The sequence below is a fragment of the Podarcis pityusensis genome (genome assembly GCF_964106645.2).
Source record: "Podarcis pityusensis genome assembly, chromosome: 2".
Classification (NCBI taxonomy): domain Eukaryota; kingdom Metazoa; phylum Chordata; class Lepidosauria; order Squamata; family Lacertidae; genus Podarcis; species Podarcis pityusensis.
Window position 1 is genome coordinate 112,658,180 of NC_138029.1, and position 14,969 is coordinate 112,673,148.

At 47.1% G+C, this 14,969-nt stretch overlaps 1 protein-coding gene across 8 annotated transcripts in view; it reads left to right on the top strand.

Moving 5' to 3' along the window:
- Positions 1-14,969, top strand: part of VWA7 (von Willebrand factor A domain containing 7) — a 46,634-nt gene that overhangs the window by 13,361 nt on the left and 18,304 nt on the right. For 7 of the 8 annotated variants that reach the window (XM_080991636.1, XM_080991634.1, XM_080991638.1 and 4 more), the window contains 8 exons: positions 6-152; positions 2,362-2,557; positions 3,408-3,577; positions 7,242-7,354; positions 9,412-9,528; positions 10,061-10,240; positions 12,001-12,178; positions 14,149-14,301. In XM_080991636.1, the coding sequence (XP_080847762.1) occupies positions 6-152; positions 2,362-2,557; positions 3,408-3,577; positions 7,242-7,354; positions 9,412-9,528; positions 10,061-10,240; positions 12,001-12,178; positions 14,149-14,301 (1,254 nt within the window). The remainder of the gene's footprint in view (positions 1-5; positions 153-2,361; positions 2,558-3,407; positions 3,578-7,241; positions 7,355-9,411; positions 9,529-10,060; positions 10,241-12,000; positions 12,179-14,148; positions 14,302-14,969) is intronic. The other variant, XM_080991635.1, reaches the window with a different exon arrangement.

Consider the following 14,969-nt stretch of genomic DNA (forward strand, 5'->3'; position numbering starts at 1 on the left):
AGTAGGCTTTCTCTCCTTCTCCCCTCCAGCCGGCGTACGAACCTGCACGGACTGCTCTGACTGGACGTGTCGGGGAAACCTCTTGGAAGGTCTCCTTGAGAAGGGGCTCCTGACCACCGGTTTCTATGGCGCCCAACCTGAAAAGCCAATCGGTATGCTTTTGTTGCCAGAATACAGCGGGAGGCTCTGTTTGAGGCCTGGGGTTTTGTGTCTGTGTGTTTAGTACTAAAGACTCAAAGGGCTTTGTTCTTCTTCATTTGTATTCCTCCTGCATCTTCCAGCAGTTCACACTGAAACCCTTTAGAATTTAATGGAAATTCGTTTTAGAGAAGCGCTTTTTCTCTCAGGTTTCTTCTCACGGGATTGGTTTCTCTTTCCTGCCCCACTCTGACAGCTTCTTCTTGTTTTAATGCATCAGGCTGCCAACTTTTGCATTTAAACATTCTGACAAGTTCAGCTCGGTGTCCGGAGAGTGTGCAAAGGTGTGTTGCCTTCATGGTGGGAACTAGCAACTTTTTGTTTTCCTCTTTGTTGCTTTTGGACCTGTGGAAAACGTCTTTTCCCACCCCACCCCCTGCCCTCAAGACAAGGACCAGCTTTTCAAAGGAACCTTTGCAAAGAGCGACAGGATTCTTCTGTGCCCCTGAAGGGTATCACTGTCTGAATAATAAGAATAAGAATACCGTATTTTTCGCACCATAGGGCGCACCGGACCATAGGGCGCACCTAGTTTTTAGACGGGGAAATCAAGGGAAAAAAATATTTCCCCGCCCCCCAGCCCCAAAGAGCAGCGTACAGGCTGCTCACAACCTCTCCCTGCCGTGCAGCGGCTATGGCACAAGCCAAGGCAGCCAGCAGGATGAATCGCGCTGGCTGTTTTGGCTTCCTCTTTAGCCCCACGCAACCTCTCCCTGCCGGGAGAGGCTGTGCAGGGCTAAAGAAGCCATAGCCCCGTGCAGCCTCTCCCTGCCTGCATTCGCTCCATAGGACGCACACACATTTCCCCTCAATTTTTGGAGGGGAAAAACTGTGTCCAATAGAGCGAAAAATACGGTACATTATAGGGAAATGGCAGCTCAAAACACTGAACACTTTACACCCCTGGGGAACACACGGTGAAGCTGAATGTTGGAATATTCGGGGCAGATAAAAGGCAGGGCTTCCTTCACACAGCGCGAAGTTAAATTATGTATGGGATTCTCTCTTGTAGGTGTCAGTGATGCCTATCAATGGCTGCCAACCATAATGGCATGTTCTCTCTTCATGGTTGGAGGCAGTAAGCCTCTAGAGACCAGGTGCTGCAAATAGCAGGCAGGGAGAGAAGCTATTGTGCTCATGAGCTGCTTACAGGCTTCCCATGGACAGGTGGTTGGTCATTGTTGTTGTTTTCCCCCTCTCCCCCCCTCCCCGCATTTATATTTTATTGAAAACCTTACAATAGATTAAAATGAATAAGAAAAAGAGAAGGAGGAGGATAACCAGAACAAAATACTGTTAGAATGTAATTAGGGTTCCAAAACTATGTCATGTATATGAACATAGACACTGAGGTCCAGCGTCGAGAGCCTTCTGGCGATTCCTTCCCTGCAAGAAGTGAGGTTATGGGGAACCAGCCAGAGGGCCTTCTCGGTGGTGGCGCCCACCCTGTGGAACGCCCTCCCAGCAGATGTCAAGGAAATAAACAACTATTTTACTTTTAAAAGACATCTGAAGGCAGCCCTGTTTAGGGAAGTTTTTAATGTTTGATGTTTTATAATATTCTGTTGGGAGCCGCCCAGAGTGGCTGGGGAAACCCAACCAGATGGGCAGGGTTATTTTCTATCTCTCAGCCCTGTTTAGGTAAAGGTAAAGGGACCTCTGACCATTAGGTCCAGTCGTGGCTGACTCTGGGGTTGCGGCGCTCATCTTGCTTTATTGGCCGAGGGAGCCAGCGTACAGCTTCCGGGTCATGTGGCCAGCATGACTAAGCCGCTTCTGGCGAACCAGAGCAGTGCACGGAAACGCCGTTTACCTTCCTACCGGAGTGGTACCTATTGATCTACTTGCACTTTGATGTGCTTTTGAACTGCTAGGTTGGCAGGAGCAGGGACCGAGCAACAGGAGCTCACCCTGTCACAGGGATTCAATCTGCCGACCTTCTGATCGGCAAGTCCTAGGCTCTGTGGTTTAATCCACAGCGCCACCCGTGTCCCCTCAGCCCTGTTTAGGGAAGTTTTTAATGTGTGACATTTTAATGTATTTTTAATCTTTGTTGGAAGCCGCCCAGAGTGGCTGAGGAAACCCAGCCAGATGGGCAGGGTACAAATAATAAATTATCATCATCACCATCTTCTTCTGTTTGCTTATTTCCCCGTCTTCCAGGAAAGTGCAGCCATGGCGGGAGATTTGACGACAGCCGCCACAGGGAGCCTCGGGGTGGTATCAATAAGGACAGCTCCTCGTTCTTGTTCTCGCCTCATAATTACCTGCACAGGGAAGCCGCTGCCGTGGCCCAGGAGGCCTCAGTACACTTCCTGGAGAAGCTCTGGCGGGAAATAAAGAGCAAGCCGTTTATGAGGTAATGTTGCCCGTTCCGTAAGCCTATGTATACATAATGCTTCTTGCTCTGCTCACGTCTGCCTGTCTGCGATTGATGGATTTCTTTGCCGCTTCCCATTCAAATGAATCCCAAACAATAGACGACGACAACTTGTAGAACGTCGTGCTTAAAGCACGAGTTATAAACACAACGAACAAACCATCAATAAAACCGGGATCCTTTGGGAGAAAGAGTGAGGGATAAATATAATATTTATGATCTTTAAAACTATGTGAGGGAATACAGCCACTGAAAATAAGCTGAACATTACTGTGTTCCTGCCCCCCTCTCTTTCTCCTCAGTCCATTAAAATGTTCCCAACCCTTCGTCAACTCCAAGTGAATAATTAACACTGACGGCTGTACGTCATGCATTTGCATTTGATGTAGTCGGGTTCTCTGTCTTTGGTGCCAAGGAGTAGAAATGCAGAACTGTGCAGCCAAAGAGGTCTGATCAAACTGATGTTGATGTTTCTCCTGACACCTCTTTCTTCTTGGGACTCTTTTTCTTTTTGGCAGTATTAAATCCCCAGTCTACAGGCTCATAACCTTTTTTGCCCGAGGTGGGGCTTGAACCCATAACCTTGAGATTAAGAGTCTCACGCTTTACCGACTGAGCTATTCCAAACAAAACAAATTTTGCTGGCAGCAGTGGGATTCGAACCCGTGCCCCCCGAAGAGACTGGAGCCTTCATCCAGCACCTTAGTGGCTCTGGCTCCAGGGGGAGGGGGAAAACAGAGTTATCACTGATGCAACTGAGCCCACGGGTGCCACATTGACAGTTCTAGGGACAATGACTAAGACACAGCTCTTGCCGTTTTGTTTCCAGGCTACTGGATATCAGTCCAGCTACGGGCTTGAGCTTTGTTGTGGACACCACTGGAAGCATGGGCGAGGAGATCAGTGCAGCCAAGCGCCAAGCCTGGGAGATCATCAGGGCGCGCCGAGACACCCCCCAGGAGCCAGATTTCTATCTCTTAGTCCCTTTCAACGACCCTGGTGAGATGGCTGATGAGGGCCCATTTTCAGTGGGGAGGGAAGTGTTTAAAAAAAATAAATATTACATACAGTGGTACCTCGGCTTAAGAACTTAATTCGTTCTTTAGGTCCGTTCTTAACCTGAAACTTTTCTTAACCTGAGGTACCACTTTAGCTAATGGGGCCTCCTGCTGTCGCTGTGCGATTTCTGTTCTCATCCTGAAGCAAAGTTCTTAACCCGAGGTACTATTTCTGGGTTAGCGGAGTCTGTAACCTGAAGCGTCTGTGACCCGAGGTACCACTGTAGTCGTTAAATGTGAGGAAAGGCCGTATCTGGCTCAGTGGTAAAGCAGTATCTGCTTTGCACAAAGGAGGTCAAAGAATCGGAACCACAGAGTTGAAAAGGGACCACAGGGGTCATCTAGTCCAACCCCCTGCAATGTGGGAACCTTTTGCCCGACGTGAGACTCAAACCCACGGCCCTGAGGTTAAGAGTTCTCATGATCTACCAACTGAGGTATCCTCTCAGGGAAAGAAGTGTTTCCTGTCCCAAGAGTCAGTCCCCAGGACCTGTAGGTAGGGCTGGTAGAAACCTCTCCTCTGAAACCCTGGAGAGCCACTGCTCAATGTAGATGGAACTGACCTTGTTGGACCAAGTGATCTGACACAGTATTGATTGATTTATTAAATTTATAGCTTACCCTTCCAGAGGGGCCAAGAGGGGCCAATAAGAAGAGATAAAGCAATAAGAACATCTTTTTTTAAAAAAAGAGATCTCAACTTTGAAGGGTTTATGGTACCTGCCTAATCCTTGAGGAGAAGACCTCCTTCCAAAATTGTACGGAACAGAGCTCCTGATAAGATGGTGTCTGCAAGAGACCCTCACCTGCAGGACTTTGTGGTTGTTTGGCTATACAGTGGTACCTCGGGTTACATACACTTCAGGTTACATACGCTTCAGGTTACAGACTCCGCTAACCCAGAAATAGTACCTCGGGTTAAGAACTTTGCTTCAGGATGAGAACAGAAATCGTGCTCCGGCGGCGCGGCGGCAGTAGGAGGCCCCATTAGCTAAAGTGGTGCTTCAGGTTAAGAACAGTTTCAGGTTAAGAACGGACCTCCGGAATGAATTAAATACTTAACCCGAGGTACCACTGTACAGTGGTACCTCTAGTACCTCTAGTTACGAACTTAATTCGTTCCAGAGGTCCATTCTTAACCTGAAACTGTTCTTAACTAGAGGCGTGCTTTCACTAATGGGGCCTCTTGCTGCCGCTGCACCGCCGGCACACAGTTTTGATTCTCATCCTGAGGCAAAATTCTCAACTTGAGGTAACTCTTCCAGGTTAGTGGATTTTGTAACCACTGGCAGAGGAAGAGGGGGGCAGTTGGAGCGCCCCACCCTCGGCAGCACGATCCCGGTGGTGTTCCGTCCCCACCCCCCCCGCCCGCGCTAGACGCCCCACCCCCACAGGAGGCGCGCCCCACCCCTGGGACGTGTGCCAGTCCTGCCCTGCTTGCTCTCTGCCCCCGGTGCCGGAGCATGAAGCTCCACCACTGTTTTTAACCTGAAGCGTTTGTAACTTGAGGTACCACTGTATAAGGCAGCCTTTCTCAACCTGTGGGTCCCCAGATGTTGTTGGACTACAACTCCCATCACCCCTAGCTAGCAAGGCCAGAGCTCAGGGATGATGGGAGTTGTAGTCCAACAACATCTGGGGACCCACAGGTTGAGAACCACTGGTATAAGGGGTGAGGCTATCATTCATGCATCCCTGGTACAGGGCCTTTATATCCCAGAACCAACACCTTGAACTTGGCCTGGTAGCTGATTGGCAGCCAGTTCAATTCTTCCCACAGTGGAATAACGCGTTGGCCATGTCCTGCCCCAGTGAGCCGTTGAGCTTGTGTGTTTTGCATCAGCCAGCCACAGCTTCCGGACCAACCTCAACGGCAGCCCCATGTTCACTGCATTGCAGTAATCAAGGCTGGAGCATACCAGCTTGTGGACAACAGTGGTCCAGCTATCCCGGTCTAGAAATGGCCACACCTGCCTTACCAGCTGAAGCTGGCAGAAGGCATTCCTAGCCACTGAGGTGTTGCCTGGGTCTCTGGTGACAAAGAGGGATTTGGAAAGCACCCAGCAGACTGCGTACCTGCCTTTTCAGCGAATGACGCTTGAAGGCAATTAAAAGCAGTATAATGCAAAGTAAAGTACAAAGTCAACATAAGAATAAGGCACATGAAACATCAATAAAGCAGTCAGCTGAGCCGTACCTTGTCAGTTTATTGGAGAAAGGTCTGCTTGCATAAGAATGCTTTTGTTGCTGGAGGGAGGGAGGTTCCTGGAAACTGGGCAAGACTCGCTTCTCTTGATAAAGGACCTCTACAGACTGGGATGAGGTGACCAGAAAGCCCCCTATTTGTCTCCTGCCAAACCCCCTTCAGATGCTGGCAGCTAGAAAGAAGGTCCTCTCTCAAAGATCTTCAAGACCTGGGCAGGCACTTTTGGGGAACACGGTCTTTCTACATAGCTTCCTGACTTGTATGAGTTTTAGCTGGGAGAAACCTCTGACTCTTCCAGATGTTGCTGAACTACAGCTCCCATCAGCCCCAGCAAGCACAGCCATTGGCAAGGGATTATGGGAGCTGTAGTTCAGCAACATCTGGAAGGGCACTAGGCTAAGAGGCAACAGTTAAGCAGGTTCAGATTGAGGAATATTCTGTTCCACGGTGTTTAAATGTGAGTTGGCAGGTGGGAACGCTGCATAGAAAATGCCATCCAAGATCTGTTTATAGGCCCAGGTAAATGTCAGGCCAGGAAGGATTAAGTCCTCAGGAGTACAAGGCTTAAACTGTCAAAAGAAGTCATCATGAGGAAAAGCACAGCTAAGAACAGAATAGCCAGTTTATTCGGTGGCAGTGAAGCCAGGAGCCAGATAAGGAAACTATTGCAGTGCCATTATAATGGAGGCCTTGTATTTGCCTTCTGTTGGCATTTGATTAGATGCTAGGAGAGGATATATTTATTAGATACTAGCCTTCCTTCCTCACATTACTGAGTTCATCAGTGTGCCATCCCTTTGCAGCTTAAAGGGAAGCTAGTTTATCCTTTTAGTGTTGGCAATCCAGAACACTTTAAGGCAGACTGGATTTTCCTGTATTTCCCCCTTTTCTCCCCCTTAAAATAACAATCTCACACAAACAGTCTTATAAGAGGCAAAAATAGTATCTGCTCACTCAGAATAAGTCTTAAAGAACGACAGGTACAGTAGCTTGATGTGGGCACACTTAAAACAGTAATTAAGTTACAAAGGCATACTAGGTCCAGCTTAAAAATGGAGTCTGAGCTTAAGTCGGTCAAGACTGGACCTAACGGTCAGGGGTACCTTTACCTTTAATATAATATAATATAATATAATATAATATTTATAGCTGTTTAATTCTTACAGTTGTTAGTTGATGCTGGCTCATATATGCATGTCCATCCCTTGGTGACTACAGGTTGATGTGTAGATTTACACTTATGAATCTGCCGTTGCAGGTCAAAAAAGAAATAACTTTAATCATAGTGCCTCTGATGCCATGCTGTTCCATTGAGACAGTTCATTTATTCATTTGACATGTGTCTGCATGAATCGGCATTCATGCTCTCTCTTTCTCTCTCTCTCTCTCATCCCTCCAGAGTTTGGCCCTGTCCATAAGACCAGCGACCCGGATGAGTTCTGGAAAATCCTCAACACCATTAGCCCTCTGAAAGGCGGAGACGAGCCAGAAATGTGCCTTTCTGCGCTTCAGGTTAGTATCCATGCGATATCTTTAAGGTCTGTGTCATTTTCTAGATCTCTGTACTGTAAGATAAATGCTGCCGAGATAAATGTTTATTCTGCAATCCTTTCGTGAACTTGCAACCTCAAAGGAATTGTACCACCTTGATACTCTAAGGAGAATTCTACGTCTCTGCTTGTTTCTGGAAACAGCGAGGGGCAAGAATGCTCTTGGGCTCGAATCCTGCGGGCATCTGGTTGGCCACTATGAGAACAGGATGCTGGACTCGACGGGCCCTTGGCCTGATCCATCACACTCTTCTGATGTTCTTATATCTCTATATCAAAGCCTTACTGCATGTGCAGAGCTAACGTGCCTGGCAGTGGCGAATGGTCAGAGAAGTGATTCTTAGGACCAGAGCCAAGCCACACCATGAGAGAGAATGAAGAGGATTTAGGGGGTCATATAAAGAGGAGGACATTGTCAGGTGTGCGTGCAGGAGCCAGGCCCTGTGACCCATAGGACTCTGCAGGACTGGGGCCGTCCTAAGTTTGTTCTGAATAGGCAAGGCGCGGCCGCACAGGTGAGGCCGATTGGTAACTCACAGCATCTGGACGCAAGAGCCGGGAAAGGATATAAGGTCAGCATTTTCCCTTCGGCTCTTTGCTACAGCAACATGTTCCCTGCCTTGCTGCGTTTGACTCCTTGACTCCTTGCTTCTTGCTCCTTGATCCTCGGACCCCTGACTTCGTGACTCCTTGCTTCCTGCTCCTCAGACTCTTGGCTTTCTGACTCCTGGCTTCTGGACTCCCGTTCCTGCTCCCACCCCACCATCTTGCCCCCGGTCCCGACGTCCCCAGCCGGGACTTTGATCGCCCGTGAACCGGACCATGACAGACATGCCCATTTTTTTTTTAGTTTTAATCTGGCGAAGTCAACCTTCTCTGGCTGATCTGCTTCACATGAATGTCATAACTGTAAGGAGATAGAAGTTTAGGGCATTTTCCTAAAGAAGAGGATTTAAAGGGGCACTTGCACATAATTCATTTGTAATGTGTAAGTGCTTGTCTTTGTCAGGGGCTGGTCTGGATCGGAAGATGCAATCGCAGGGAGATCAGCTCCTAAAAGAAGAGGAGGGGAAATATTCCCCCCCCCCCCGGAGTCCAGCATTTCCAGAAGCAGAGAAATGGGCAGACACAGAAGCTGCACAGTTGAGAGAGGAGCTTCCCAGCTGCGAGATAGTAGCTAAGCAACCAGAAGGGAGGGAGCAGCTGGCCAATACATCAGTTGAGAGTGAAGGGGACCCCTCCCTCCCTCCAAACTCGGAGGTCCAAGCGTGTCACAGAACAAAGGAGACATGGGGGGGGGGACTGCTGAAAATTCTGTTCCACCTTAAGGAACAGACATGTGGAATTGTTGCATGTCACATGTCTGTTTACATTCCGGCACAGTATGCTGGGAACTTCCGTTTGTGTATAGCTTTTGTTTTTCCCGTTCTCTCTGAGACGACATGAGAGAGAGACGACATGCTTCTTTGTCCTGATTTATGATTAATAAATCTGTAGTTATAGTATGACTTCACAAGCCTCACGCCTATTCTGTAGTACACTCTGCTAATAGCATGCCCTGGCTTTTGAAGTCCGGGTTGCTGATTTACGTCAAAGCACGGGCCGACGGATGGAGACGGCACAGCTGGGGCTTGCCAGCTGGCCTCCCAGCCCTCTGCATGTCGACAGGAACTTCCCGTTGGCACGCTTCTTGCTGCGGAAGTGGGGAGGAATCTGAGTAGGCAACTGATATCCTTGCGGAGGGTTGCCTGTTTGTGCTTGCAACATAATGCTGTAATAAAAGGACTATCCATCTACCAAATGCTCGTTAATTCTTATTGGTGAGCTACCAGAAGAGTGAGGGGAACTCCTGTACTTGATAGTCTTGAACCTACAAAATGGAGAGCCTGTTTGGAGCCAAAGCAACCAGCCATAAGCTCTTCCAGGGTTTTTCTTTGGCTGTTATTTATCGCCAAGGAGGTGAATGCTGTCCTTGGTTCAACAGATAGGAATCTCACCTGTCCTTGTCCGCTTCTCCAGCTTGCCCTCCAGAACTCGCCGCCGTACTCCGAGATCTTCGTCTTTACTGATGCATCCGCTAAAGATGCACACCTGAAGAACAGCGTGGAAGCCCTCATTCAGGAACAGAAATGCAAGGTGGGCTGGGCTGTTTGCTTTTCATGATGCTCGATTTTGAAAAACACTGATAAGGGATCTGAATTTTTGTTAAAGGTAAAGGGACCCCTGACCATTAGGTCCAGTTGTGACCGACTCTGGGGTTGCGGTGCTCATCTCGCTTTATTGGCCGAGGGAGCCAGCGTACAGCTTCCAGGTCATGGGGCCAGCATGACTAAGCCGCTTCTGGCGAACCAGAGCAGCGCACGAAAATGCCGTTTACCTTCCCACCGGAGCGGTACCTATTTATCTACTTGCACTTTGACGTGCTTTCGAACTGCTAGGTTGGCAGGAGCAGGGACTGAGCGACGGGAGCTCACCCCGTTGTGAGGATTCGAACCGCCGACCTTCTGATCGGCAAGTCCTAGGCTCTGTGGTTTAACCCACAGCGCCACCCGCGTAATTTTTGTTACGGTTCTGTAAAAATCCAGGGCAAAATGGGCTGTGAATGAAACCATCTGTCTGCCCTGAACCCAATATAAAGCTGCTTCCCCCCCCTTCCACTTGACGTCAGGTGACCTTCTTAATAACAGAAGATCCCTCCAGAACCCGGGTGAAAAGGGAAACACTTTCCCCAGACCGATTCAACCTCTACATCAGCCTAGCTCACAGCTCCGGCGGCCAGATCATATTTACGGACAACGAGAACATCCAGAGGGTGTCGGAAATCATCGGTGAATCCAGCACATCTTCGGTAATGGGGGGTGGAGAGGGGGAAATAGGGGGGAATGCTTATTTTTAAGTACAGTGGTACCTCAGGTTACATAGGCTTCAGGTTTCAGACTCCACTAACCCAGAAATAATGCTTCAGCTTAAGAACTTTGCTTCAGGATGATAACAGAAATCGTGTTCCGGCGGCGTGGCAGCAGCAGCGGGAGACCCCATTAGCTAAAGTGGTGCTTCAGGTTAAGAACAGTTTCAGGTTAAGAACGGACCTCTGGAACGAATTAAGTACTTAACCTGAGGTACCACTGTACTCGTTTAAACATTGTAAAATAAAACCCACTGGCCTATTCATTAGGACGCTTTTCGAGTTTATAAAAAAATGTTTTTAATTGGTTTACTTAAACTAGGGGTAGGCAACCTAAGGCCCAGGGGCCGGATGCGGGCCAATCGCCTTCTCAATCTGGCCCACGGATGGCTTTTACATGAGTAGAATGTGTCCTTTTATTTAAAATGCATCTCTGGGTTATTTGTGGGGAATAGGAATTCATTCATTCCCCCCCCCCAAAAAAAATAGTCTGGCCCACCACATCGTCTGAGGGATGGTGGACCAGCCCATGGTTGAAAAAGGTTGCTGACTCCTGACTTAAACTGATCAGCTAAAAGTTGCAGCCCTCGGGAAGTAATATAACAAAGAATCATAGAGTTGGAAGGGACCACGAGAGTCATCTAGTCCAACCCCCTGCAATGCAAGAATCTTTTGCCCGATGTGGGGCTCGAACTCACAAACCCCGAGATTCAGAGTCTCATGCTCTGCCGACTGAGCTATCCCAGTCTACATAGTGCTACACCAATCGTCAGTGCAAGCCTTTCTGCTTGCCTGATGGAACAGCCTGCCCTCTCCTCCCTCCCCTCCCCCTCTGTCTGGGGTTTTCCTGACCCATCTCCCAGCCATCTATGGGGGGTGGGAAGAGCAGGGGAAGCAAGCCCCACTCTGCAAGCAAAAGTGTTTGTGCAGGCTTCTGCTGCTGGGGCTTGTTAGCTGAATTGTGCCCCTGATTTTGTTATCGTTTGAGAGAGATGAATTGTGCCCCTGATTTTGTTGTCATTTGAGAGAGATAACCAACCTGATTCTACGACGGGCATAGGCAAACTCAGCCCTCCAGATGTTTTGGGACTACAACTCCCATCATCCCTGACCACTGGTTCTGTTGGCTAGGGATGATGGGAGTTGTAGTCCCAAAACATCTGGAGGGCCGCGTTTGCCTATGCCTGTCCTACGATGTGATGGCTTCAACGGCATTTTCATAATTACAGTGGTGCCTCGCAAGACGAAATTAATTCATTCCGCGAGTTTTTTCGTCTTGCGGTTTTTTTCGTCTTGCGAAGCACGGTGTTGGGAAAGCTTTGGAAAAGCTTCAAAAATCACCAAAGTCTTTAAAAACCTCAAAAAAGGCTACCACACCGCGTTCTGTGAGTTGCTCCTCGAAGTCAAGTCGCAACTGTATTAACGGTGTTAAGAAAAAGGAAACAAACTTGCAAGACGTTTTCATCTTACGAAGCAAGCCCATAGGGAAAATCGTCTTGCGAAGCAGCTCAAAAAAACAAAAACCCTTTCGTCTAGCGAGTTTTTTGTCTTGCGAGGCATTCGTCTTGTGAGGTACCACTGTATTTTTTAAAAAGCCTTGTGAAAGACTCTGCCTTCAAGTTGCTGTGCATTCAGAAAAAACACATTCTGCTTCAAACCACACATTTTTTCACATGTTTCCCCCGTCGCTTCACTCTTTCCAGGTGACCCTCTTCCGCCACCAGAAAGGGAATATCTTCAGCCCTAAGGGGTCGCAGCGGAGGAGGAGAAAGGAAGCGGCGCAGCTGGAGGATCACACCTTCTGGATTGACAGCTTGGTGGACAAAGTGGTCTTGACCATTCAGGGGGGCGTTCGGGCCTTTGAGATGCAGAACCCTGCAGGTAGCACAATCTGTGGCTTTTCAGTGGCACCTGTCTGCTGTCTCAGGGTGGATTTGATTTAAATCAAATCAATTTAAATCATGGTTTAAATCACTAGACAGTAAGACTTGATTTAAATCATTTTTTAACAGACAAACTCATTTTTGCAGGTATAATCTTAATATTTACAACCAGATGAAGGTTTCAGTTTTTGGAATAATAAATTTTCAGAGTAGTTTTTACAGTTATATAAAAAATTACTGATTAGGTTATACTATTGGAAATGCATAGACAGATAATTATGGAATTATTGTGAGGTTTAATAAGTTAACTGTTTATTTTTGGGCAGCTTTTCTGCTGTACTTTATTGGAAGGAGAAAAAACAATCATTTGCTTAATAAACTTTTAAACAATTTATTTAACTAAAACAATAACATTGTAGCATATGTATCCGTGTTTGTTAACTGATGTGGTTAAACAATTAAAAAAACAAAAACTTAGACTGAGTTTTAGCACACATGAAAAACTTAAAATAAATCTTTGTTTCCTGATGAATAACCTTTGGACTATAATGTAACTTAAATAGAAAACTATCTTTAGAAAGATTTTTCCTCCAAAAGCATTTTATTTTAAAAATCCAATTTAAATAAAAACCTCCGATTGAAATTTAAAAAATCTGATTTTTAAATTATTCGTTTGTTTTTTTTTATCCACCCTGGTTTCCTCTGTGCTTTGGGTTCTACTTGCTTTATGTTTTAGGTGCTGTGCAGAGGGTAAGAAATCAGGTTATGTTAGAGCCAAGCCACACTGCCGTTTATCCTGTGATTTCAAGTCACAGCTCCAAGACTTTGCATTCTTTTGCCATGCCACTTTCCCCAGGAAAAAAGCCCCTAGTTTACTGCTGAATCGGAACAAACAGCAATCAAGTTTTTCTGTGGATTAATGTTTGCTCTGATTCAGCTGTAAACGGTAGATTTTCCCAGGGGAAAGCAGCAAGACAAAAACAAAAGCAAACCTCTTGGACCCATGGCTTGAATGGCAGGGACCTGTGGATGGGCTCTTAGTCACAGGGGAATTCCAGGCAGGTATTTCTGGTGGGAACAGACCTTCTCTTGCAGTGCAAGTTTATCACAGTGCCCACACTACTTCATTGGCATCAGAACACCAGCATGTATCATCTCCTTTCCATTTAATCTTGACTTAATCTCCTGGCAGAAAATCCGATAAATTAGAAATAACCTGTTGCGAATGGGCCATTTGCAATTACTGAATTGTTCTGCCGGGACACTGAGGTCCAGCTCTGAGAGAGTGCCAGTTGCATCGGATCTATTACTGGCCTAGGAAATAAACAACTATAATAATATAATAATTTATTATTTATACCCCACCCATCTAGCCGGGCCTCCCCAGCCACTCTGGGCGGCTCCCGGCAGAATATTCAAAACACAATAAAAGATCAAACATTAAAAACTTCCCTGAACAGGGCTGCCTTCAGATGTCTTTTAAAAGTCAGATAGTTGTTTATTTCCTTGACATCTGGTGGGAGGGCATTCCACAGGGCAGGCGCCACTACTGAGAAGGCCCTCTGCCTGCTTCCCTGTAACTTGGCTTCTCACAGTGAGGGAACTGCCAGAAGGCCCTCGGAGCGGGACCTCAGTGTCCAGGTTGAATGATGGGGGTGGAGACGCTCCTTCAGGTATACTGAGCCGAGGCTGTTTAGGGCTTTAAAGGTCACTACCAACTACCCATCTGAAGGCAGCCCTGTTTCGGCAAGTTTTTATCATGTTTTTCTTATGTTGGGAACCACCCAGAGTGACGGGAAACCCAACCAGATGGGTGGGGTATAAATGATGATGATGATGATGATGATGATGATGAATGGACCCATTTGCAGTTCTAAGCTCCCACCTCGAAGCGTTTATCCAGTCCAGCCAATTTTAAGGGAATAACGTTTAACCCAGATTATGTTCCCCTTGTGACCTTCCATGCAGGTGTAAGACAGGCTTCTTCATCAGCCAGCGGTCCATTGGCCAAGATCCAGTCCATTGGCAGCATCTACAGAGCAGTCCTTTCTCCCCCTCTCCATGCTGGTAAATGGACGCTGACACTTCAGTCGCAAGGCCACTACTCTGTGCACGTCCAAGGTGAGGAAAGGCTAAACTGAAGTGCTGGGATAAGTGAGGCCACAATGCTGAGCTCCATTTTTCCTCTGCATGATCTTGCACACACCTGGAGGCGCTAGGGAGTGCCAGTTGCATCGGATCTATTATTGGCCTAAAACAGTGGCCATATTTTTTTGATCTTTGAGCAAACGATTCCCCCGACACGGTGAAACTCTGTTCTCTAGAGCAAATGATTTCTAGTGAGGCCCAGAGGGTGGCAACACGAGAGCAGGGCCTTCTTTGCAGTGGCTCCCCGTCTGTGGAATGCTCTCTCCAGGGAAGTTTCTTTTATTCTTGTTCTTACTGAAATTCTGTATCTATTTCTCTATCTCTCTACCTCTATCTATCTATCTATCTATCTATCTATTTATCTATTTCTGTTTTACAATTTAGAGTATTAATTTAAACAACCTTAAAATATCAGTGACTTCCCTTCTTCTCTTTCCATGGTTCATTTTGCATATCAAAAATCCCTGCATATTTTCCATAAACTAAACCATTCATTGTTCCATTATTACATCCATCAAAACTTGTTGACGCCGTTGGATTTATCTTAACACTTGCCAACGTTTTCAAGTGTACACAATTTCCCCCCATATATTCAATAAACATTTCCCAATCTTCTTTAAACATATGTTCTTCTTGTTCTC